This window comes from Macaca fascicularis, chromosome 14, assembly GCF_037993035.2.
Source record: "Macaca fascicularis isolate 582-1 chromosome 14, T2T-MFA8v1.1".
NCBI lineage: Eukaryota > Metazoa > Chordata > Mammalia > Primates > Cercopithecidae > Macaca > Macaca fascicularis.
In genome coordinates, this window is record NC_088388.1 from 120979216 (window position 1) to 121003730 (window position 24515).

At 39.1% G+C, this 24515-nt stretch overlaps 1 protein-coding gene and 1 long non-coding RNA gene across 13 annotated transcripts in view; both read right to left on the reverse strand.

The window, feature by feature from the left end:
- LOC102123831 (uncharacterized) overlaps positions 1-24515 on the reverse strand; it is a 337031-nt gene that overhangs the window by 114120 nt on the left and 198396 nt on the right. The gene's annotated exons all lie outside the window — the stretch shown is intronic.
- BLID (BH3-like motif containing, cell death inducer) overlaps positions 1-24515 on the reverse strand; it is a 53416-nt gene that overhangs the window by 28239 nt on the left and 662 nt on the right. Inside the window, 1 exon segment of the mRNA XM_074014030.1 lies at positions 21135-21359. Coding sequence (XP_073870131.1) covers positions 21135-21359 — 225 coding nt within the window.

Here is a 24515-nt window from a genome sequence, read left to right on the forward strand (position 1 = left end):
GGAGCACAGATGATCCATCTTCAATAAAGTTTATAAACTCACTATTCTAAATGACCAGTCCCCTTAATTGGGTCAGCAAAACATTCTTTGCTGGATGAAGAAGGTCAAGATGCCAGCAATGTTTCTGTTTTGAAGCTCGTCAGCGAACTAGAAAAGTAGCTGGATTAACAGATTCTGAAAAATTAAAATAAGATATGTACCACCCATAGAGATATAATTTCTTGATATATAGTAATATGTTGATATATAGTAATATGATAATATGTAAAAGTGTATCCCGCCACAAGTCTCTCTTTCTCCCCCCACCTTTTTTTTTTTTTTTTTTTTTGAGACAGAGTCTCACTCTGTCACCCAGACTGGAGTGCAGTGGCACGATCTCAGCTCACTGCAACCTCCACCTCCTGGACTCAAGCAATTCTCCTGCCTCAGCCTCCCAAGTAGCTGGGACGACAGGTGTGTGCCACCATGTCTGGCTAACTTCTGTATTTTTTAGTAGAGACGGGATTTCACTATGTTGGACAGGCTGCTCTTGAACTCCTGACCTCAAGTGATCCACCCCCACTCGGCCTCCTCTTTTCCTTCTTAAACCCTGAGATTAATTGCTAGAAGATACTATGGCCATTTGCCTAAATGATGTATTTTGGATTTATGGGGTTAAAAATGATTGTCCATTATATAAAATTCAGTGAAGAGTTTCCCTGAGGAAATAGAACACATACTCACCAAAGATGAAGACAAAGGATACATTATTTTGGAAAATACTTTACCCATCTACTACTGCTGAAATTCACACTAAGATGGTATCTAAAGTGGTTTCCAACATTATTTATTTTCCTTGCAGTTCTCAAACTCTGTCACACCATGAGCTATTGGCTAAAAATCACAACAATATGAGCTCCTAGACACTATAGCCATTCTAAAAGCATAGAAGGCATTATTTAAACTCAAGTAGATAAAACTTCATTACTAAAGTCAGTAGAAATTCAATCCTAGTAAGGTTACTTTGCCTTCAGAAGCAAAGTATCCCAAACACTAGCTCGCTCTTGGGAATCATGGATGCATAAACCCACCCAGGTTTATCCCATTGAAAAGGAGAGGATCTTGTTGTTTTGTAGAGAAAGATATCTTGAATTTTTTTTAAAAAAGAAGCTTTATAAATGTATAAACAGTACTAAGTAGGTCCTTATCTGTGTCAAGTGGCTACAGATGTTTAATATACAAACTCATCCAACACAGATACAGGTAACAAGTATGCTTAATGTTAAACTCATAATAAATGTCACAAAATAATGACAGCATCTTCTAAAGCAAGGCATAGTACCTTCTAAAGAATGGAAGAATGAGCTAAGAAATAAAGATGGCACAAGAGCCTTTGAGTCTTGCTCCTAGTCCTGCTACAGAGTTTCAGGGTGGCTTGAAAGTAACATCGAACCTTCAGCTGTGCTTCATTATAAGGGGGGGCTAGTTATTCCTGACCTCTTAGTAACACGGCAATCACTGGTGGTGATTCACCATAAAAATATTTGAGCATAGAATAAAAATCCTGACACAGGGAATTTCATCTCTTCTTTGAGGTAGCTGAGAGAGAGAGGAGAGAGAGAGAGAGAGAAACTATACCTACAGACTGCATAACCATTTCCTTTGACATATTTTGTGCATTAAACTACCAGAAAATAATAAAATGGACTAAACACCTCATTATGTACCTTCTGACGACCCGTCTGCATTTTCTGCTGAAAAGTATCCAGACATGCGACAACGAACTCCTTCCTAACTGACAGATCTGGATTTGAGTGCTGGTTTTGCTGCTCAGATGCTCTTTGCAGGCTGTGGGATTTCCATATAAGACAGGTAAAATATCGTTGTTCATGACATTGGTTATCACTATGAAATGACCAAGTTTATGCTTTGAGATAATCAATCTCTACATTATTACTATTCCAGTCTTTTGTTATTTTTCCATAAAGGTTTTCACACAGGTTAGCTAGAGCATATCTCAATAACAGGGATATAAAATTGCATTCAAAGACCAGTTTAGCCTAAAACCCAAAATACAAATTCCAAAACATAGCTCTTTATCTTGGAAACTTCCTTGAGTGGAGAGTACAAAATTCTTTTAATTTGATGATATCTAAGTGCAATACAGTTGCAAAAAGCAGCCCCAATTTGTAATATGTCTTCCTGAGTTCATGTCCTTTGCCATGAAACTTTGTAGTAGTGCTCACTCTGGCTTCAAGACTGGCCAGCCGGCTTCCTTTGACCAATGAGATATTAGCAAACACAAAGCAGGCAGAAGCTTGTAAGATCCTTAAGTCATTTGGCTTGTCCTTGTTCTTACTCCTCTGCCTTTACCATAAGAATGTGCTAGAACTAATCTGTTGTCAGATGTGACACATAGTACAGAAATGAGCTGCCCCCATCAATCTAGTGACCCCATCTTAGAGCTGATAGCCAGAAGAAATGAGCCCAGGCAAGACCAGAAAACCTGTGTAAATCACAGATACACAGACTCATGAGCTAAATATACATTTATTGTAGGCCACTGAGGCTTTGTGTTGTTTATTATGCAGCATTTTTGTGACAATGGACAACTGATATACTGAATCCCTCAAAGTCTCACATTTTTCTTAAAACGAAATCTAACCTAAGGAAACAGAATATGAAAATACAGCATGGGTACAAGGATTAAACAAAACTTGAATTCTAAAATACCATAAAATAATTGTACCCAATCTTACCTTTCATAGGGAGAAAAGGCCTGGAGGGATCATGATCGTTCTCACCATGTTGTTTAGTGCAAGACCCAAGGAAAGCTAGGAGGCTGTACAGTTATCTCCCTTGATGTAATTCTAAACTATACAACCTACTACCTCAGCCTGGGAGCATGCAGTCACAATGGCTGGAAAACTACCATTTCTTAAGCAAGGAAATTACAAGTTAGTCTTACAATGATTCTTCATGCTGTCACCTATTTGGGCCATTCATAAGAGACAACACATCTAAGAGTCTGATGATAGAAGAGATAACACAAAAACCTTGGCTTGAGATTACTATGCAAACAGGAAGGGAGCAAATACTTGGGACTGGCCTTCTTGAACTATTTGTGCATGGAGATTATAGTAATGTTACATAATGGTGATTCTGAACAATTTAATGCCTTCTGATATCTGTTGACAAAATAGAATAGTAGAACAATATTTAAACTTGGGCAATTTAAAAAAGGATTAGAAAAATAAATGTTTCTCTGGTAAAACTGAAAAACTGGAGTCACTAAAAGATGGATATACAAGAAGAACTGGCTTAAACCAAAACAGAGTGAAAAGACATAGAAAATATTATTCTGAGCAAAATGCAGATTAAGAAATACCGCAAAAGCTACATTGAACATCCAACCAACAATACTTATCATGTATTTTACATAATTCTCATATTTAGAAAGTGCTCCTTTTTCCAGAGTTGACTGTTTCAGCATTTTTCATAAGTCTGTCCCCAATAGTCTATTCAACAACCTACAAAATGTGCCTATTTCCCTGTTTGCACTTGTAATTTTTTTTTTTTCCAAGACAGAGTCTTGCTCTGTCACCCAGGCTGGAGTGCAGTGCCACAGTCTTGGCTCACTGCAACTTCTGCCTCCCTGGTTCAAGTGATTCTCCTGCCTCAGCCTCCTCAGTAGGTGGAATTACAGGGATGTGTCACCACGCCCAGCTAATTTTTGTATTTTTAGTAGAGACAGGTTTCACCATGTTGGCCAGGCTGCAAACTCCTGACCTTGTGATCCACCTGCCTCATAATTTTAAACTGAATCTTTCCTGTATCTTCAGTTCCAGGCAGGTGCTGGAGCAGGAGATAGGCTTCTACAAGCTTAGCAACTTCTCATGTCTATGTAAACTCAAGTTTGATCAGGTCTATATTTTCCCATAAGGACTGCTCTGTGGTCTACCAGAAGCCACCTCTCCTCATTGCTTAGCTGGACTCTGGTTTTGCCTAGTAAAGGCTGTGCTACAAAGCAAGTAGGTCAGTCTAGGCAAATAGAGATGGAGGCACGTCTGAGCACACTGAGAATCTTCCTGATACTTATGCTGCACTGATTGTGTTCAAAAGACAGATTCAAATGCCATAGCATTGATATTTCTTCATGCTATTCCACTAGCCTGGAGAAAAATGATTTTTTCCCCAATGTTTCCAACTCTATATCCTTATGTAGCTTTGATGGGGTGAAACTGCTTTTTTTTGTGGGGGAGCGGTGGTGCGGGGGCTGCCTCTGTTAGATCCAGGCTACCTAATTTGGGAAAAAGACTGGGAGGTTAGTTTTATCAAAAAAAAAAAAAAAAAACTCTCATTCATCCTTCAAGCCTCATTTCAAAGAGTTCTTCCTCTGATTATCTCACAATTTCATATATGCATTTATGCTTTAATTCTCACATCATTGCATTATAATTTATCTGTTTGTCTCATTCACTGGACCCCAAGCTATGTGGAAATGGTGCCCCATCATTTACCTTTGCCTATCTGGTATGATCTGCAATGGCCAGTAGCTGGCACATGTCAAAATAAAAAAAAACAAGCTTTTCAAATGAAAAAAAAGACTATATGCATAAATGGATAAATGGGAGTATAAATCAACTTGCAGTTAAGGGATGATGATTTTTATTTTTATGTCCAATCCTTTGTTCTTCCACTTATATTAGAATTTCACTCATAGTATGATGGATTTGCTATTAAGATTCCAGAGAGGGCAAAAAATCATAGAGTGGCTGAATTCAACCTGGCCGGTTTAACCTTAAATCCCAGATCTCCTATGGAAACTTAAGATGTATTTCCAAGTCTTCTGCTACTAGATGCTCACTTATGTAGAAGATTTAACATTTACCGGGACCAAAAAAGAAAATATAATTCATTTTCTTTCCTCTTAATTTGAATTTTTTCATTCACCTTGCAGTGACTCTGTGCCTGACTCTGTAAACACAATCACGATATATAACCCTTAGGAATGGGACACAAGGCAGGGGAAGGGCAGTAAGTGTTGACAAAGGAAGACACAACAAAGAGAGGATAAGATCCATGTGCTAGAGTGCTAGTCAATCAGCCACAACATACAGTTCAGAGGGCTTTTAAATACCCGGAAATGGAAAAATTGATCTTTCTCCATGTACATTCTTATTCTGGGGGTCAAAGATATAAAGATGCTGCTCTCAGAATACTAATGGTTTTCAATACCCTGCTCTTTTGGTTGTGAATTTCCTTGTTTATTTACACTGATTTTAGCCCATTATCATGTATTAGTGCAATTATGGCTCATTACATAATTAGTGTAAATATTTGTAGGCATGTAATAACAACATGCAATTATGATATGGAATGATGTCATAAAAATTCTTATTGAAAAGTGCAAGTGAAAAATAAAATAAGAAGTAGTATTTATAGGCAAACAACAGTAATATATCTTCAGGTAGAGACAATCTATTGTACTTATTAACTTAAAAAAATCTTCCACACATTCTCTGAACCTGTGTAAACAGACTCTCATGCTATCAAACACCGAGGTTTTAAGTGCTGCCAGCAGCAATCCTCCAAATGAAGTAAGGATAAACCTCAAACAATGCTATGAGTGTCTGAGATTAGGAAAAAGCAGAGACACCCCATTAGTAAACATCTTCTATATTTGATTAGGAATTTGGAAGTTGGACAAATGTTATGATTAAAACATGGGATTCATTAAAACATGTGTCTGTATGGCTGACATGCAATTCTTCAAAGGGGCCCCTGATCAGATAATTAGTTTTCTGAAGCCAGAGTCATATCTTTGTCCTTTAGCAAAGTACCGAACACAAAGTAAACATTCATAAAGGTTTGTTGAATGAATGAGAGAATGAAGAAATCATAATTTTTCTAGCCTTATGGCTATGCCAACTGTAAAAAGTGGTTTTTTTTCCAACTCATACTTTATTAACTACCATGTTAGGTTCTAATAAATCTTTGAACATCTTTGAAGAGTCGTTCACGTCGACTTCTCTGTACAAATTCAGTGCTATTACAGGCAGTACAGGCTTTAAAAATCTTACTTGGAGAGGCTAGGTGACATTTGATGGGATTAAATACCATAGTCAACAGATAAGGATCCATAGGACCTAACAAATATTGAGGAATGATTGGTAAGCACATTGGAAAAATAAGAAATCATATTAGTTTAAAATTCAAAATTAATTCTATCATACACATGCCATTTTTCCCATGTAAAGAAATACATATATTAATTTTGAAATATAAATAAGAAAATTTCTCAAGCTAAATCTCAGCTTTTCCCTCCTCAAACTCTGATGATACAGGGTGAGTTGCTTTATCAAATGCATTTCTTGAAACAAGTTTCTTTTTTTCCTGTTTTTAAAAAACAAATCTAAACCATGTCCTGGTATTGCATCTTAAATATATTTTGATAGTGATGATTTGAGAAATTTAATAAAACTAGTTTGCTTTATACCCATTCTGTTTCCTCCATGCAATAATAGCTGTTGAAATATTTCTTCCAAGTCTTTCTGGGGAAATTCTGAAATTATTTTATTTTCTGCATGGTTCCTGTAGGATATTTGGTACACTCCGAGGGAGCCTCAAAGGAATAATTAATATCTACAGAACCATTCATTCATGAACACGGAAGGAGGGAAAAATACTGAATTTCATCATCATGTAAAATATTTAATATCCTGTTTCTTGTGGCCAATGTCCAGGGGCTTTGGGCTTTCCACTAGAATATTTTCTAACCAGATGAATCAAAGTTTGAAGCCTTTTAGAAACTTTGAAAGGGCCAACTGCTCTATATAATCTTTTTTTCTTGGGATAATGTGTTTTTAAAAACCTCCTTAAAAGAAGTAATCTGGCAGTCACCTACTGGCCATTTTGCAGTCCAAGTATTGTTCCTGTTTGGGGAATATTGGGAGCTCAGGGTCCCCATGGATCCATGAACTCCACCATTAATCCCATGGTTAACAGCAGGTTAAAGGGATGATGAGTGGAGATGTGATTTTGCTGTTATCAAACAAGTATTTATCTAGTGGAGGTACAGGTTTAACTTGCTAGCAGTTTATTCATTCCAAGTTAACCACTTCAAAGAGGCATATAAAACTACCCAAACAAATTGTTTGCTTATTGGGTAGATAAAGACCTTAGGCAAACAATTTATATAACACACACCAATGAGGACAGTCTTTCACTCTGGGTTATAATATGCCATCATTCTATAATAAAGCAATGCTTTCTTGGCAAGCAGGGGGTTGAGCACTATAGACAACCCTCCTCAGTGCTTTGCAAAGGAAATGCATGGTAACAATGTTGTCTTGGTCTGGCAATTACAGAGTTCCAAATTCTACCCTTTATACATATGTCATCTGTATCTAGGCTGTCCTAATTCAGAAATGCAAAATCTCATTTCTATGTAGTGGATAAAAGAAGAGTTTTAGTTATTCCTGAGTAGGTCTTAAGAGGAGACAAAGTTCATCCACTTGAATTTCAAACTTTTTTCTAATGTTAACCCACCAACTACTTCATGTTGACTTTCTTTGTTAGAAGAGGACACACACACACACACACACACACATATCTTAAGGGAGTTTCTGGCACTATGTTTTACCGAAAGGGAATGCAAAAGTTTTAGAGTCATACAAATTGATCAACTTTTCACCCTGGGTTCTAGTTCTGTTTACAGACTCCTCAGCTCACATTGTTGGAATGAGACAAATATAGCCAGCTTTGCTTTGATCTGTGGTCAGTTTAGCTTTTCAATCCTGGCACAATGGTGACATTTAAGAGGCAAGGGGTAAAATTATTTTCATTCCAGCCTTTAAAACAGGATAAAGACTTATAAAACAACTCTGGCCAAATATTAATTTGTACCTAAACAGGCAATTTCTTTTTTATAAGAAGTCCTTCTTACACTGCTGGATATAAATAGAAGTATAAATAGTTAGGCAGTTAAACACATCCATTCTGATTTATCAGTCCTTCAGAAGCAAAATTATTGGGGAAAATGGGGGAGGAAGAATTGCAACAAAGGAAAACCCAAAACCCAAATCACAGGGAAATTGGCCCCGTAAACATGTCTGCCACTTTCCAGAAAATATCATAATAACTTTGAAAACAATTAGGCTTACAGAAAACAAAAGAAACCCTTGTTTATCTATTTACTCATCACTCAACAGTAAGTTGTTCCAATCACTCAAATGCTTGCTGCCTCACCTGCAAGTCCAGCCTTCTAATTTGACAGCTGAGACCAGTTATGAGAGATACGGGAACTGAGGGCAAGCCTATTAATTCATCATTGAAGAACCTCATTCATTTCAGGACAAAAGGTCTCCTTCCTCCACCTCAGCCCCCTTTTCCATTTTTATCGCTCTTAAAGGAAACTAAGGGGAAGAGAGGGAGAATGAAATAACTCAAAGGGATATTGAGTGGCATAGAAGCAAACCCGAGGTCTGTGAGATTGCCTAAAAGACACATACCTATAGACACAAGCTTGTGCGGACTAATACCACAAGTTCGGATCTACGGGTTTGTGGCAACAGGCCTCAATATCTTCTCTCGTTTGGGGGTGTGACATGTCTGAAAATAAAACGTTACAGCCATTAATCCAACAAAAGAGTCTACCATTCAACCGTTTTATGCCAGAAATGGAAAGGACTTCGTCCCACTCTCACAAAAGCAAAAGTTAAGCAACATCTTCTATGTTCTCCCCCACGTGCCTCCCTTGGTTTCCACTTTTTCCACAAATCCAGTGGGCGTTAGGTCAACCTCATCATTTTACTGTTTATATATGGAAGACTCATTTATTCACTGCTGAACACACAATCTGGGCAAAGTGATACCAACATGGCAAACCAGCAGAATAAAGAAAATTCTTTACATTGTAGGCAGAGAGAAAGAATACATGAGAGCCCAAATGCAAGTTCTTTCCTTTAAATACCTGTCATGACATTAAAAATGATGGCGAAACTTTCATTTTCCTGTTTGCTTTCTGGAAAGCAACTGGAATAAACGTAGCAAGTACTACCAACAGATTTGTAGGAATATTTTTTTGAAAACCACTCTAGAGGAGATTTTCAGCTGTATTCAGATCTATCTTTGGGAAACGTTTGCATTTTTGTTCCTGCCCCCATCCCATCCCCACACTTATTATTGATTCAAACACCAACAACGAGCAGGTTTGGGTGTACTTTATAAAATTTGAACCATAGAAGAAATTACATAGTTGTTCCTCCTCCCGCCCCCGCCCCCCACAAAACTGTTTGAGAGAACAGGGATGAATCTGTTTCTGAGACCGTCTTATAAAACGATCTCATCTGTCAACATAGTATTTTTTTCTGCAAAGCCAATGTTCTACATATAAGACAGGAACATCCAAAACAATGAACTTTCATGCATGGTGCCTTTGGTGAATCGTACTGAAGACAGTCATAATCATAAGCACTTCGGGGACATATGTTAGAAAGCGAAATGATTCCCTATCCTGGATGCTGGGAAGCACATATGACTCCTTCCCTTTACAGGACCTAAAAAGAGACCTTTTTAACTTTTGTAAGCTATAATGATGGATCCTGGCTCTCAAAGTAATTATCTCATTTGCCTCAACAAATGGACATTCACTCCTTTCTCAAGAATCTGGGGCCAGGCACTGGTGGCTCATGTGTGTAATCCCAGCACTTTGGGAGCCCAAGGTGGGCAGATCACTTGAGGTCAGGAGTTCAAGACCAGACTGGCCAACAGGGTGAAACCTGGTCTCTACTAAAAATACAAAAAAATTAGCTGGGCATGGTGGCGTGTACCTGTAATCCCAGCTACTCTGGAGGCTGAGGCACAAGAGTTGCTTGAGCCTGGGAGGCAGAGGTTGCAACGAGCCGAGATTGTGCCACTGCGCTCCAGCCTAGGCAATAGAGTGAGACTTTGTCTCAAAAAAAAAAAAAAAAGAATCTGGGAGATGAACTGAAGCCCTACTAAGGGGAACAAACAAAAAAAGACAGAGCTGAATTCAGAGAAAAGAGCAGGCCCTCGTGTATGCAACCTAGAAAGTTAAATAAAGAGAACAGGAAACCAATAGTATGATGAACAGAAACTGAGACATAACCATTCATAGACACTTTGTTGTCTCCCTATCTCATCACAAGTGAGCTGTGGTACAATTGCTCAGAGCCTGCTGGTGCTGCGAAGGTTGGCAAAACTGAGAATTTAGTTGTAGCTCTGTGGCTTAATTTTCAGATCCAAAGAAACAACAATAGCAAGTGGAAGTAAGTAGTATCCAAATCAGTCACCCCCAGATGGTCTTTACTTACTTTATTTTATTTTAAAATGTTCATTTCCTTTCTAAAATAAAAGATTTTTAAATAAGCTCTGAGCTGCTTCTTTTCCTTCGGTCTCTCTGACAAAGGCATGGGGCTAGAGGTATTTGAGGATGGACACTTTGAACCCTATTAAATATTGCTGGAATGTGGGGGATGGAGGTGCTCCTATTGTAATGGAACAGAGTAAGTCCAAGGTCCCAGAGTAATGAGAACGAATTGTTATCATCACGCTTATTAAAACGATACAATATTTGTTAGCAATAGACTAAGATCTATCAAAGTGGTACACTGAGACGTTCAAATAGCACCACTTCCATAAATTTGCATGGCACTCTTGACCTCCACAGAAAGGAGCTCAATGCTGCATTTCAGTTGGGGGCCACTCTCCCTTTCCTTGGCAAATATGGAACAGAGAGAAGTTTTTCATTTCAACTGGTTTGTAGTGTTAAACTCCAAACAATCCCAAGTTTCCATTTTAGAAAATAAAAAGAGCAACCAGAAGACACCCAGGCTGCTGAAAAAAAAAAAACAAAAAACAAAAAACGAGAAGAAAATCAAATACTGACCTACTAAAGGGACGGTTTGTTTGGGAGTAGATATTTTTCTTAAAGTATTAATTGAACACGTCCTTTAAGAATCTTCTTTGTGTTGAGGAGGAAAATGAGGGGTTTTTTCAGAAGAAATTTTGGCTTGCTTCATTAAGCAAGAATCTGTGGGCTCTCTAAGTAATATTAACAAGTTGAAAAATATGGGTTAATGCTGGTAAGCAATGACAAAGCCCAAGTAATGTAACTTATAAAGCAAATATATAATTTATGTTATTAAACATTTTTAGGTGGCATAAAACCCTTCAATGACACTAAAAGGAAACTGCCTCTTATCATGAAAGCTAAGATCAAATCCTACTCACTGAATATGCAAGGGAACAGTTTCATAAAGTGCCATATAGTATTACCAATCTACAACTAAAGTAAAAAAAAAAAAATCAATATTGTTATTATGCAATTTATATAAGTTCTATCTTCCAGGAATTCAGAACACATAGTAGGCTTTTTAGAGCCAATCTTGTAATACTTATATTTTTTAATTCAAATGCCCAAGATAGCGACAGAGTTAAGGGGCAGTGCCTGCTAGTTTCAAATGCTTGTTATGATTGCTCAGAGCCTGCTGGTGCTGTGAAGTTTGGCAAAACTGAGAATTTAGTTGTAGCTCTATGGCTTAATTTTCAGATCCAAAAATCCAAGTGCTGTTCAGTAATAAATTTTTAAAAATTTTCCAGACTCCATAGAGTTGAATGCCATGTCTGCTCTACTCCTTGGCTATGAAAATTATAAAACTGGTTTCTTTTTTAAAAAATTAAGTTTAAAATGTAGTTATTCTTCATAATTAAATCATTCAAGCATTCCCTAAAAATTTGCAATACTTGAGAAATGAAAGGTTTGGGAAAATTACAGAAAAACACCATTACCTGAAAAAGGTAACTTCTTATGTAAAATTTTAAACCTGCTTCCATCTTGCTAGGCTAATATCTTCAAATCATCCACCTGCTTCTGGAAAATAAGACATTTACAATATTTTTTAATGGGTTAAGAATTTTTACTTGTTTTTCAGTTGGTTTCTTTTGCCATCCAATTCTTTTGTAAAGTTGAAAGTAACATTAGAACAAGAGTAAAAAGAAAAACAGAAACTGAAATAAAAGTATTTCTAGAAAAACATCAGGAACCATTATGTTTACTTCATTTCCAGAACTATGCATAATAAATAGGTTCTGCAAATAAGTAACTTCACATTTTTCCTGGAATTCCCCTTGGACCTTGAGAACAATTTTACCAGAAAAATGATCAAATAGGAATGTGAAGTCTCGGAATACTCCCAAACTTTTGTACAAATGTTTTATACCAAACCACTCACTTGCTAAGCATGATGAAGAGATTGGCTATCTATAGTTAAGAATAGTTTAAGGTGTAATCAATGAATTGGGCAGTGATTACCTGGCATGATGCAGCACCATTGAGATATCATTTCAACTTTTTTACTGTCAAATGATTCGGGAGTCATTATTTCTCTCGGCCGATAGGGCTGTTAAAAAGAAGCAAGCATCTGATTGTGGTGGATTCATGAGTCTATGCCTCTCCACCACAGCGGGATTCCTGGCTTCCATTCCAGTGTCCTTTCATTGGCCATGTTTTGGACGCGGGGTTTGCCTTTCCTTCATTGTCCCTTTACTAATGGAAGGCGAACTCACAGTGCAGCTGCTTGCAAAAAGGAAAATTTATTTGAGTTTTGCCTGGCTGTGGACTTGAACACTGAATCCATGGTGACATCAGCAGAACGACACCAACGGAAAGATTTCCTGCCCTCTACCCCCCTTCCTTTTTAAAGATGTACGTCCTGTACAAAATCTCAGTAGATTTCCTTTGTCCCAAACAGATGGGACAATTTGACCAGACAATTTTTTTTATCTGGGAAGGATAGGAGGAAGGAAGGAAGGAAGGAAGGAAGGAAGGAAGGAAGGAAGGAAGGAAGGAAGGAAGGGAGGGAGGGAGGGAGGGAGGGAGGGAGGGAGGGAGGGAGGGAGGGAGGGAGGGAGGGAGGGAGGGGAGATAAAGGAGACAAAAGGGAAAGGCAGAGAGAGAGAAAAGAAAAAAGAGAGAAAAAGAAAAAGAGCCAGAGACAGAGAAAGGAAATAAAGAGTAAGATAGAGAATGAAGAAAAAATAGAAGGAAAGAATAAGAGAAGGAAGGAAAGAAAGAGAGAGAGAGAGAGAGAGAGAGAGAAAGAAAGAGAGAGAAAGAAGGAAAGAGAAAGAAAGAAAGAAAGAAAGAAAGAAAGAAAGAAAGAAAGAAAGAAAGAGAAAGAAAGAAAGAAAGAAAGAAAGAAAGAAAGAAAGAAAGAAAGAAAGAAAGAAAGAAAGAAAGAAAGAAAGAAAGAAAGAAAGAGCGAGGCGGCAAGCAAGCTTGCTCAAATCTAACCTTTGTTGTTCACTCTGACAGGGGGTGTCTCCTGTAGCAGGGAGACACTAGTGTTTGGTCTCCTATAGCTTTTCAGTTTTTCTGATCTTTTCTCTCATCCTTTGCAGTCATTGGTTTTTGCCAAAAGATCCAATCACCTCAACAAAAGAGGCACATCCAGCAATTGCTACTCCAGGAGTAATTCATTGGTGCCAATCATCGTGCCATGTTTTATCCACCTGTGACATTGCCACAAGGATATCAGGCCACAGAGTGGGAGCAGCGCTCAAGGATATGATGCAGAGGCTTTTGGCACCAAAGCCAGTTAGCTTAGGTAGAACTCATTCTTTTTTACCAGGAAAAACTGAGCAGAAGGGAGTAGGGAGAGAGGAGAATGGCAAAGCAATGCCATGGTTTTCATGTTTCTTTCAAGCAAAGGGAACACTGAAGATTGATGGATATTTATAATCTTCATCCCACCACACTTTTCCCACACTAAACAATATTTTATGAAAATGATAAATGCAAGTGTGTGCAGATCAACCAAAGAGAAAAGACATGGAAAAGAGTATAATAGAAGATAGATCGGATGAAAACAAAAGACACTCTCAGATTATTTGAATAGTGAGCTTACTTTTCCGTAATTAAAAAAATCTTAAACCCACTTAATGTTCACTTAAAACAGACATATAACAGAAATCAACTATTTGAGAGTGAGAAATTGAAGGCAAATTCACTTTTGACACACCAGATGAAACAAAAGAGAGACTTTGCCAGTAACAAGTTGTATCGTGTGCGCTGGCTAAGGGATACTACTTTCACTTTTAAAAGGAATAAGTTTGCTCAGGATGACAAGTTTTCTTCCTTTTGAAAATGCAAACAATGATGCCAGCCTACAACTTCCTTTCTAGCTATTTTGCTAATAAAGCAGGGGAGGAGAATTGAAATTTGAAAAAATAATAAGACCTTGATTCTGACATAGAAACATCAGACACGTATTTTTAAAAATCAGATGACTGTCATCTCTTTAATAGAAGTGAACTATATGCTATATAAATGCTTCCTAGACACCAGCCAACTTTAACACTTTCTATTCAAAGCTACATTTTGCTCTTGAGAAAGTATCTCACAATTAGATTAGAAAGTGGGTGGATAGGATGGCTTGGGAAGATTTGAAGATCGAATCCTGCAAGAAAAGAGATACATAATATGTGAAGAGTATTTCTTGAGGGTTTTGACTGCATGACAATGGAGTCTTGTTCTGGGAAAGTTATAGAGAGGCCTGGAACCTCCACAATGATACTTATAAAAAGAAGCAACCTTCAAACCCAAGAAACGACCTTCAGCTGAAACAGAAAGACCTTTGCCTTCCTCCGGGGTGCAGATCCACTCGGAGGAAAAGCCACACACCCTGTTTCTCTGCATTTCACCCAGCAGGTCAGTGTGTCTCCACCTAGGGCTCTCCATGTCTATTGATTCCCACATTTCTCTCTTTGTTTGGAACAACCAACCAACTAGAAGACGATTCTATGTACTCTTCACCAAATAGAAGTTGGGAAAGAAAAAAAGTATTAGACTATTTTCCTTACTTCCAGCTCTCAATATTGTCCCAAATATTGATCTGGTTATTTTGCTTTCTAGCCCTTCATCAACCTCCTAACTCTTTCTCTCTCTCTCTCTCTCTCTCTCTCTCTCTCACACACACACACACACACACACACACACCTACAACTGCTGCTTGGTTCAATCTGGTGCCTGCTTAACAACAAGAGAATGACAAGCAACATCTGTTTGTAAAAGAGCCAAAGTCAAACCTTAACGTTTTTTTGGCTAGGTTTCCTTTTTCCTTTTTCCCCAGACTCTAAAATGGGACGGGGCAGAAAGAGAAATATGAAGATTTATATTCAGCATCGGCTCCAATGAGGCAGCATCTATACTCCCCTAGAGCTATTTCAAGGTAAAAACAATTTTAGGTAAAACCACTGCAGAATTTACAGTCGTCTCCCCTGCAGCAAGCCCAACCACATAAAATCCAACATATCAAATCCCTAAAAGTCAGGGTTTTTTCCTAATAGCTTTATATTCATCTTCTAATTAGAATTACAGGGTCTTTTGTGTTGGGGGAGGGGTGGTGAGAGATAGAAAGGGAGGAGAGTAAGACAGAAAAAGAAAAATAGCAGAGAGGAAAGGAGCGCCGTTGTTCCTCCCAGATTTTATAACCCAGGCATATAACAGGCACATTTACACTTGTGCCACACACAGGAGCGTGCACTTGAAGCAGCAAGGCTGTGGCAGAAATCTGCACAGCTGTAGCCATCAGAAACAGGCTCTCTCATTCCCCCACGGAGAGGTGGATTTCTGGAAAGCTACCAACAGACCACAAAGTCACAATGCAAAGGATCAGAGCTCCCTCAATGGGAGGGGTGGGGGTTGGAAGGGAGGAGAAGGAGCTGGTAAAAAAGAGAAAGCCTCACTCACCAAATGAAACAATTTTGCCCCCGAAGAAGGGAAATAGGGGACTGTCAGAAACTCAACTCCCATTTCACTCAGGGTTTGGAAGAAACCCACACACATTAAGGGAAAAATAAATGCAGACAAGTTGCTAAGGAGACTTGTGTAAACTCCAAGCACAGACATATTTCTTGGCCTTTCCCCCTACGTTCCATCTTGTATTCTGATCACGCTGCTCTGCGGCAACGTTGCACCAACCCTTCTGCATTCATCTTGGCCTTAACCGTGCATTCTGGCAAAGCACACGGGTTGTAGATATCATCATCTTTCAAACTTAACAAGTTAAAAGGGTGTGTGTGTTTGCGTGCGTGTGTGTGTGTGTGTGTGTGAGTGATTAATGGGGGGGAAAAGTAGAGAAATCTTGATGTGGATTTTAAAAACATAGGTGTTGAACAAAGAATATTTACAGTGCATATTTTGGGAGCAATGGGGAAAGGGGTAGGTAAAACATCTAGCACTGGAAATTTCCTTTAGTCTGTAGATTCCTTCATTTCTCCATACCCCTAGACTTTTTCCCCCTCCCACATCTCTGGTTAAAATCCTGTGCCCCCGGCAGATGCAAGCAGAGCCTGCATCATTGCAGAGGACAGGTATAGGGGCCTAGGCTTCCGCAGAAAACAGTGCATTCGACAAAAGTCGAATCCTGCTCCCCTCCTCAAGGTGTCCCAGAGAGACCAGCTTTTTGAAAACAAACTAGGTCAATTCAAAAAATACCTAAACCAAACCTGTTTAGGTTAGAAACCAGCTAGCATTTTGGAGGAGGGATTTCAGTCTGATGTCCATCCGCTGGAGCTGAGAGCTTGTCCCACAGTGATACATCTTCAGCAGCAGCTGATACATGTCAACATTTGATTTAGAAGAAAATTAACATTTTCTTTCAGGACAGGGATGTTTGTACTGTAGAAGCCAATATTTTCCTTTCTCAGCCTCTCATATTAGAATTTCTAAAATCTTCCCCAGAACAGAGAGAGGGCAGACAACAAATGTCCTAAATAATTGCTCAGAGCACTGGAGGAAACTATATGCCCCCAAATCAAATCTGTGTGTAGATTTACATGTGTGACTTTCCATGTGTGCATGTGTGTGTGTTTACATTTGTTTGCATGTGTGCATGTGTGTGTTAATGTGTGTGTTCCTTTGTATGTGTGTTTCCTCTATGTGCATGCATGTATATTTGAAGATGTATGTTTGTGTGTGTGCAAGTGTGTATGCTTATGTGTGTTTGTGTTTTTGCAGGTGTTTGTGTGTATGTGTACACATGTGTGTTTATATGTGTGTTTGTGTGTGCTTGCTCGCATGTGTGTGTACATGTGTGTGCGTGTGTGTGTGTATTTCCCTGCCTCACTATGATAGTGGGATTAGTGAGACGCACACCAAGACAGTTGGAAGGTGAGTCATCTGCTCAGTCCCCTCCCAAATTAGGGAAGTTCACAACATTTGCCCACCAGCCACAACAGAAAAGCTCCAGTGGCGAGCACCCAATCGAGCCTGCTGATTTAGCTGCAATCCTTGGAGGGGTGGCCATGGGACAAGATCCTGGTGAAGGGATGGGAAAAGTCTTTGCATTCCGCAAAGGGCTGGGTGTGTCTCTTCATGCTCCAAGAAGGCTATGCATCTTTCATCTCTTCCCTCTGCCAACCTCTATTTGGTTTTCACACTTCAAGGCTAAAGCAAGCTGTGCTGCCTCAGTTGAAATAAGGCCGCCAACCAACTCTTAAGCTAGCAAGATGGAGATTTGGCTCCTGCCATTTGCACAGAAACGCACTGTCCTGTAACTAGCCCTGCTTGCCTACCCTTTACACATAGGAGCCCTAGATATTAGGGAAGGGGAGATCATTGGAGTTTTTTATGACCTTTTCCCTACAAAGCATATCCTCAGATGTTTTATGGCACTAAGCCATCATGACTCAATCAAAATGAAAAATGAACCTGGAGGGAGAAGCTCAGGGTGGGCATATCTCAGCAGGCAACTGGGCAATTACCATGTGACCTGGTTGGCCTGGGGGCAGGGCAGTGACACCTGCATTTTTTCATTTGTCCATGAAGCTGCAGTAGCCTGAACCCCAGGAAATCCTGCCCAGGCACCTGTTGGCCTATTTTTCCTGCCTGCTGGGGTTGAAAGAATTGTCTCACCCTAATGTGAAGACATATTTGTTAGGATACTGCGTGATTCTATATGATCAAAGAGAGGAAGAACTAATTTACAGGATCAATGCAAAAAATGGTCCTAAAATAGAGGATTCTTTCCCACGTAGATTGCCAAAGAAAATGCTTTCTATTATAAGTTGACTTACTGCTTTCTCAAATTCCCTAAAGAACAGAAAACACATGAGACACCTTTCATTATACCACCACCTCCCCTCCCTCCAGCCTTACCAATTCTTCATGGAAAAATGAAAGCTATTAGGAAAGAAACAAGCAACATGACTAGGCCAGCCTGGAAGGGAGAATGTACTGGACACATAAGTGCATTTGGATAACTTTCAGATAGAAAAAATATAGTTTTAAAAAACATACTGGAAAATCCTTAAGAAGCCTGTTTGTTTGTTTGTTTGCTTGTTTGTTTGTTTTTGAGATGCAAAAGGAAAAATAACCAAATTAACAGTGGCTAGAAAATTAAAATGCTACCCAGACACATCTCAAAGAATAAAGTAACACAACTTCTATTTCCAACAGGGGTATTGGGACGTTTGTATATATGTCTAGATTTGTAAACAGACTCAAGTACTTGTCATCCAAATCTCTCACTTCTAGCCTTGAAGTGAAAGAACACATCTTTTTCACATTGTGTAAAGTAACCTTCCTTTACTCCATCCTAAAATTCCATTTTATACTCTACATACAGGTTAAGGAACAGAATGTTCTGCCTCCATCGTTTATGAGCTAATGCTTCAGATTGTGAAATGCTTTACACATCCTTCAGCAATTGTCTCCCAAGTCCAGTTGGTATTATCACTCCACATTGCATAGAGAGTTGACATAGAGGAAAAGTTAAGTGTCTTTCCTAAGCTTGTATATTACTGTAATGACAGCATTAGAATTCAGATTTTTCTCCCCTTTTCAAACTGGTGAGAGAGCCCTAGGTCTGGCTGAAGGAATTTGAAGGTGTCCCTTCCCTCATTCTCCATTGTCAGTCAGCTGTTTTGTATCACATGTAATCCCAAGGTATAGAAAACCCCAATCATGTGGCCTCCAGTGCTGCCATCTTGGGTAACCCCAAAGAATAAGTAACCAATGGCTCATCTTGGGGACTGGCATCAGAGATCAATTCAGGTTGAGAACGGTCTCCAGAGCCGTATTCTAATCAAGCCAATCCACTGCCATGTTTCTATCATTCTGAGCAACAGATGACAGGCCTAGCTCACAATTCTGCAAAATGGTTTATACTATCCAGACTAAAACTAAAGCCCAGCTTTCCATCACCTGAGTTAACTGTCCGTGCTCTCCAAATTTGTATTGTTTTTATACATGGGACAAGGTTGAGGAGAGGACAAATTCAAGATTTGAAGAGAGGGTATCAAGTACAAAGTATTCTACGTAAAATATGTATGTTTTCTATATATCCACAAGTCAGGTGGTTATTAATGTATACTTGAAAATTGCTAGTGTCTCTCGGGGGTCATTCAAATAGTTAAGATGCTATTCTTGGGTAAAATTAATCCATAATATAATTACATCTGTATTTTCATCTCACATAAATAATTTATTTCCGACATTTAATGTGAACCAGACATCACCTCATGGATGGCTCATGGAAGCAGGGTCATATTTCCCATTTCTTTTGGTGTGGTATTTTTGGGGTGGTAGACAAGAATGGGTGGGGTAAGTGGAAAGTCAAATCTTGACTCGCATCGAAATGATTTGTAAACAGAAAAGGCTGGGAAAAATCACAGATGCCGTCCAAAACTCCTTCTGGAGACATTTTAATCATACCACGAAGAAGCTGAGATGCCGCCATTTTTTCCTTTGATTTTTAAAAATTAAGCCACTTACTCCAACTTTAACTGACTGATTGGGGCTTTTTGGAAACTGAGAAGTATTCTGAAATCATGTCTGATCTTGGTAGGAAAGAGTTTTATAAGCACTTAGTAAGTTATCACTGCCCTGGGAGAAGAAGGTTGATGACAAAATATATATCAAATATTTGCCATTCCTGGCTGACCCCAAACTTTTTCTGTATTGGCATGTCTTTATCTTTCTCATGACAATGGGAGAAAGCTATTCAGCAGCTTCTCTGTGATCAATATTTGGATTCCCGAGAAGAATATTTTTATTATTATATCATTTCTGGACATTCTTGCTAATAAAGAAGGAGTTCAGGTTGCTTTTTCTCTTGCATTAATCAGGTCTGACGCATTTTATTCACACAATCTTTAGGGCACAATCTAAGTTACTAGAGCAAGGTAGTAAAAAACCAAAATAATTCCCATCCCCTTTTACCCATCACTGGAAGATGTAAACCTGCTGATAGCTAAGCCTCTGTTAAAAGCAAAAAAAAAAAAAAAAAAAAAAATCAAGAAAAAGAGAAAGTTCAGTGCAGCCAGGACTCTCAAATCCATTCATCCTAAGTCTAATTCTCTTTAGAATCTAAGTAAGACAATACATTTTACAACACAAACCTCTCTCAGGCCAATGCAACATGACAAGACCGGCATGGCTATTTCTTCTGGGAAGACTGGAAACAAACTCTTGATGATGAGTGAGGGCAAGCAAGGGCGAGGAGAAGCCATTGTAATGAGCTGTGGATACTTTCCATCTTACCTTACTGACTTTGCCAGGCTCCCTCCCGCTACAAGGTTAGACAGCTATGGCTGAACAGGACATAAAAGTAACAGACTTGCCCTTTATTTAAGGCACTCAGCCACAGACAGAGGCACCAGAAGACCTTAGGCCCCAAGGAAGCTTTATCACTGTAAACGAGGTCTCGCTATAAATTCAAAGGATCACTAATGGACTGCTGTTCCTACATGGAGGTGAAGCTTCAGTCTAAGGTCCAAGTAATTCAAATAAAAGTCCCTTTTCAGATACAGATGCCTAAAGGCACCACATTACATACTCTCTCACTCCTATTGATCTAGATTTCTCTGCTGAACTCATATGGTGGGCCATGAAATCCACCTTCCCCAGAGACAAGGCAGTTGGGTATTGATTCCAACCTGCGGGGAAACCCACTCTATTTTCACATTTCCAAGATGAGGCAGAGGACGCGTTCCTCCCCTTAGCCCTCGGGAGCTACCATAATGGCCTACAGAGATAGAGACTTTCCAGCCATTGAACAGAGGTCATCGGTCCTTTTCGTGAGCAAAATAGATAGGGCTCACAGGTCCTCATGACATTGGACCATCACCCAGTTCATCCCTCTGTCACCAGGGAGGAAGACAAATGTGTTCTCCAGTCCTTCCCCACTTGCAGTACATTCGGTAAATGAACAGGAAGGGTCAGGGCCGCCAGATGTTTTCAGTGACCTGTGTGTATGCAGCCAGGGATTAAGATCAAGTCGCTGATGAGTTTTCCTGGTGGACCTGGAGTCCCCAGCAAAAGCGACGGCCACAGGAGACAGAAGCCCCTTCCTCTGAGGTAGAAATTTTCAAGGAGACTTAGAGGCTTGACCTCCAAAGGGGAAGCCTGGTTGGAGATTAGAAATAAAATACAATAAAAACTCTGTCTGGAACAGGTTTACATAGAATCCCCTGGGTAACAAAAAATTATGAGAAATTCCATCCAGGAGTTGAGCTGAGCATCAGAACCTTCGTGTCTGCACATCTGTAAGTCCTATTAGTGCTTATAAGATTGACTTGCCCCTGGATAGATTTGGGAAATGCAGTTACCCTGAAGGGGCCATGACAATATGAGAGCTAACACACGGCTGCCTCAAACCTCTCCTCAGAGCTTCCTTTCCGGGGGATATGAGCAAGTGGATTGTGAGCTCCAGGGTACCCCCATCCTAAATTATCACCCCCCATCCATGTACAGAAGTATAACTGTGTGTTTCCCCAGCAACTGCCGAGTCGATGCCAGTTTGCAGGTAGAGATGCTGGCATTTTACTGCTGAAACCCAGAGCTAGATTTTCTTCTTAGCAGTTCACAGCCCCTCTAGACCCATGGCAGACAAAGGCATCACCAAATCCTCACTAAGCTAACATAAAAGCCCTGAGAAACAGAAACCCTCTCTCTCTAACTGCCTTTCTTATAACATATGGCCAACTGGCCTCACTAATGCTAATACGACGAAATTCCTATTTAAATATCTTAGCGGAGGGCTCTAAAATGGCACTGTCTCTACTGTGCATTTTCTTTTTTTTTCTTTTTGTTTTTTCCTGTTAGATCTCTGCCTTTACTAGATTCCCACTTCCCCGCACACACATACCTCACAAATGGGCTGTGCCAGATGGACTCTTAATCATAGTAATCAGCTGGGAAATTAAATGTTAGAAAATCCAGCTAGTCTCCTGAATTTTCCCACTTGAGATTAGGGCCTGAGCTGTCACCATGTCCTATATGAGACCCAGGCTGCCTTTTAAAGAAGGACCAATGTGACAGATCCAGTATGGGCTCTATGCTTTACGGGTGTTTGTGTTTCTTTCCCGGAAAATGACTGCCGCTCAATTCAGTTTTGTTTCAGTTCTGACGGCTGCTATTAATACCTCCTATTTACAGAACACACACCTCAGAGGAGCTCAAAACATTTACAGAAATTAACCAAGCCTTGCAACATCCTGTCAAGTATGCAGGGGCTAGATCTTACTTTCTTCATTTCAGAGGAAGAAACTGAATTGGGAGGGCATTTTTTTTTCACCATGCCACAAAGACAGGACCTCATCACCCCCTCGTTTCTGGTGCTCTGCCAAATGAAGTCGGTGTTTTGTTTGTTTTGTTTTGTTTTGTTTCATATTGTACTCACCAGCTTGTTACACTAGTATTTTTCAGACACACACAGGCACACGTCGTGATGTAAAATCCTGATGTGCAAATATGTCGTCTTTCCATAAATCTCCCCACAAGTGTTATCACAGGTTTCCTCTAGTAGGTGATCAGTAAGTATGATTGACTGGTTTGCAATAAACCTAACATCTTTCTAGAGTAGTTTTCTCCATCTTTTCCCAGAAGGCTCCTAGATTCTGCTCAAATGTTGCTTTCTCAAGTGACTCTGAGGTTCCATCAACAGCCAGGTTTTTGATGATTCTGTAGTACCCACCTCACCCAGTTCTCACCCCACTGGAATTATTAAAAGGCATCATAGTAAACAGAAAGGAACTTCGTAGTCTTTGAGATAGACAGGACTCCATTTGAATGCAAGGCCTACCATTGGGGGACAAGGTAATTAACTTTTCTCTATTTCCTTATCTATAAAATGATACAATAATATCTACTTCCGAATCCTTCAGGATGCTATTTGTAACAGGTGAAAATGTAAACAATTTACTATTCATCAATATGGGAATTATCAGATACATCCCCAGTATTGATATATGTCAATGCTGAGGATACTCTGTAGCCCTTATAAAGAAATACTAGATATATATAAAGCAAGAACTGACAAGGAAATACTTCTAAGACATATTAAGTGTGAAGAACAAGTTGAAGGGAATATATGTGATTATAGATAGATAGATAGATAGACACACATGAAAAATTCCCAAACTATGTAGTTATAATATAATAGTATACAGGCTTACTGAAAGGCAGGGAATGAGATAGGTGAATGAGATAAATTATATGACGTATGTATAAATAAAGTGCTCAAGAAATGATAGTTACTTCTGTTACTATTATATGAGTTCCTTGGGGGTGTGACTGTGTTTTAATCTTTTATTTGTAGCTCCTGGCAAACCACAGAGGCTGACTGAGTAAAAGAAAATTACTCAGTGAATGACTCAATCAGGAATTAATTGTTGAGTCAGTAAATAAGAGCACTAATGTGAATTACAAAGACTCTTATGTATTGTTTGGAATGTTTTTGAATGTAGGGAGGCAACATAGTCCTTTGGGAAGAAACAGGACTAAGAGTCATAAGGCCTTGATTCTTGATTAGCGTTTCTTAAAGTGTGGTCTCAGGACCACCTGCAGCCAAATCACCCAGGAGGCTTATTAATCATTAAAGATTCCTGGGGCCCACCCCTGATTGGAATCAGATTCTTTGAAATTGAGATCCTGGGATTTGTGTTGTAAACAATTTTTCTTTTTTTTCAGCTTTTTTGAGGTATAACTGACACACAGAAATTGTACATATTTAAGGTATACAACTTAATGTTTTGATATATGTATACTTTATGAAATGTATATATTTTGATATATGTGTACATTGTGAAATGATCACCACAATCAAGCTAATTAACACATCCATTACTTCACATAGTTCTTTCTCTTTCTCTCTCTTTCTTCCTTTCTTTCTTTTTTTCATGGTGAAAACACTTAAAATTTACCTGCTTAGCAAATGAAAGAAAACACAGATAAATGGAAAGACATATGATATTCATTGATTGGAAGACTTAATCTTGTTTAAAAATGTCCATACTACCCAAAGTGATCTACAGATTCAATGCCATTTTAATCAAAATCCTAATGGCACCCTTCACAGAAATAGAAAAAAAAAAAAAAAAAACAATTCTAGAATTCATGAAGAATCACAAAAGGCCCCATACAGCCAAGGCAATTTTGAATAAAAGGAATAAATCTGGAGGCATTTATTCTCATTTCAAAATACACTGAAAAGCTACAGTAATCAAAG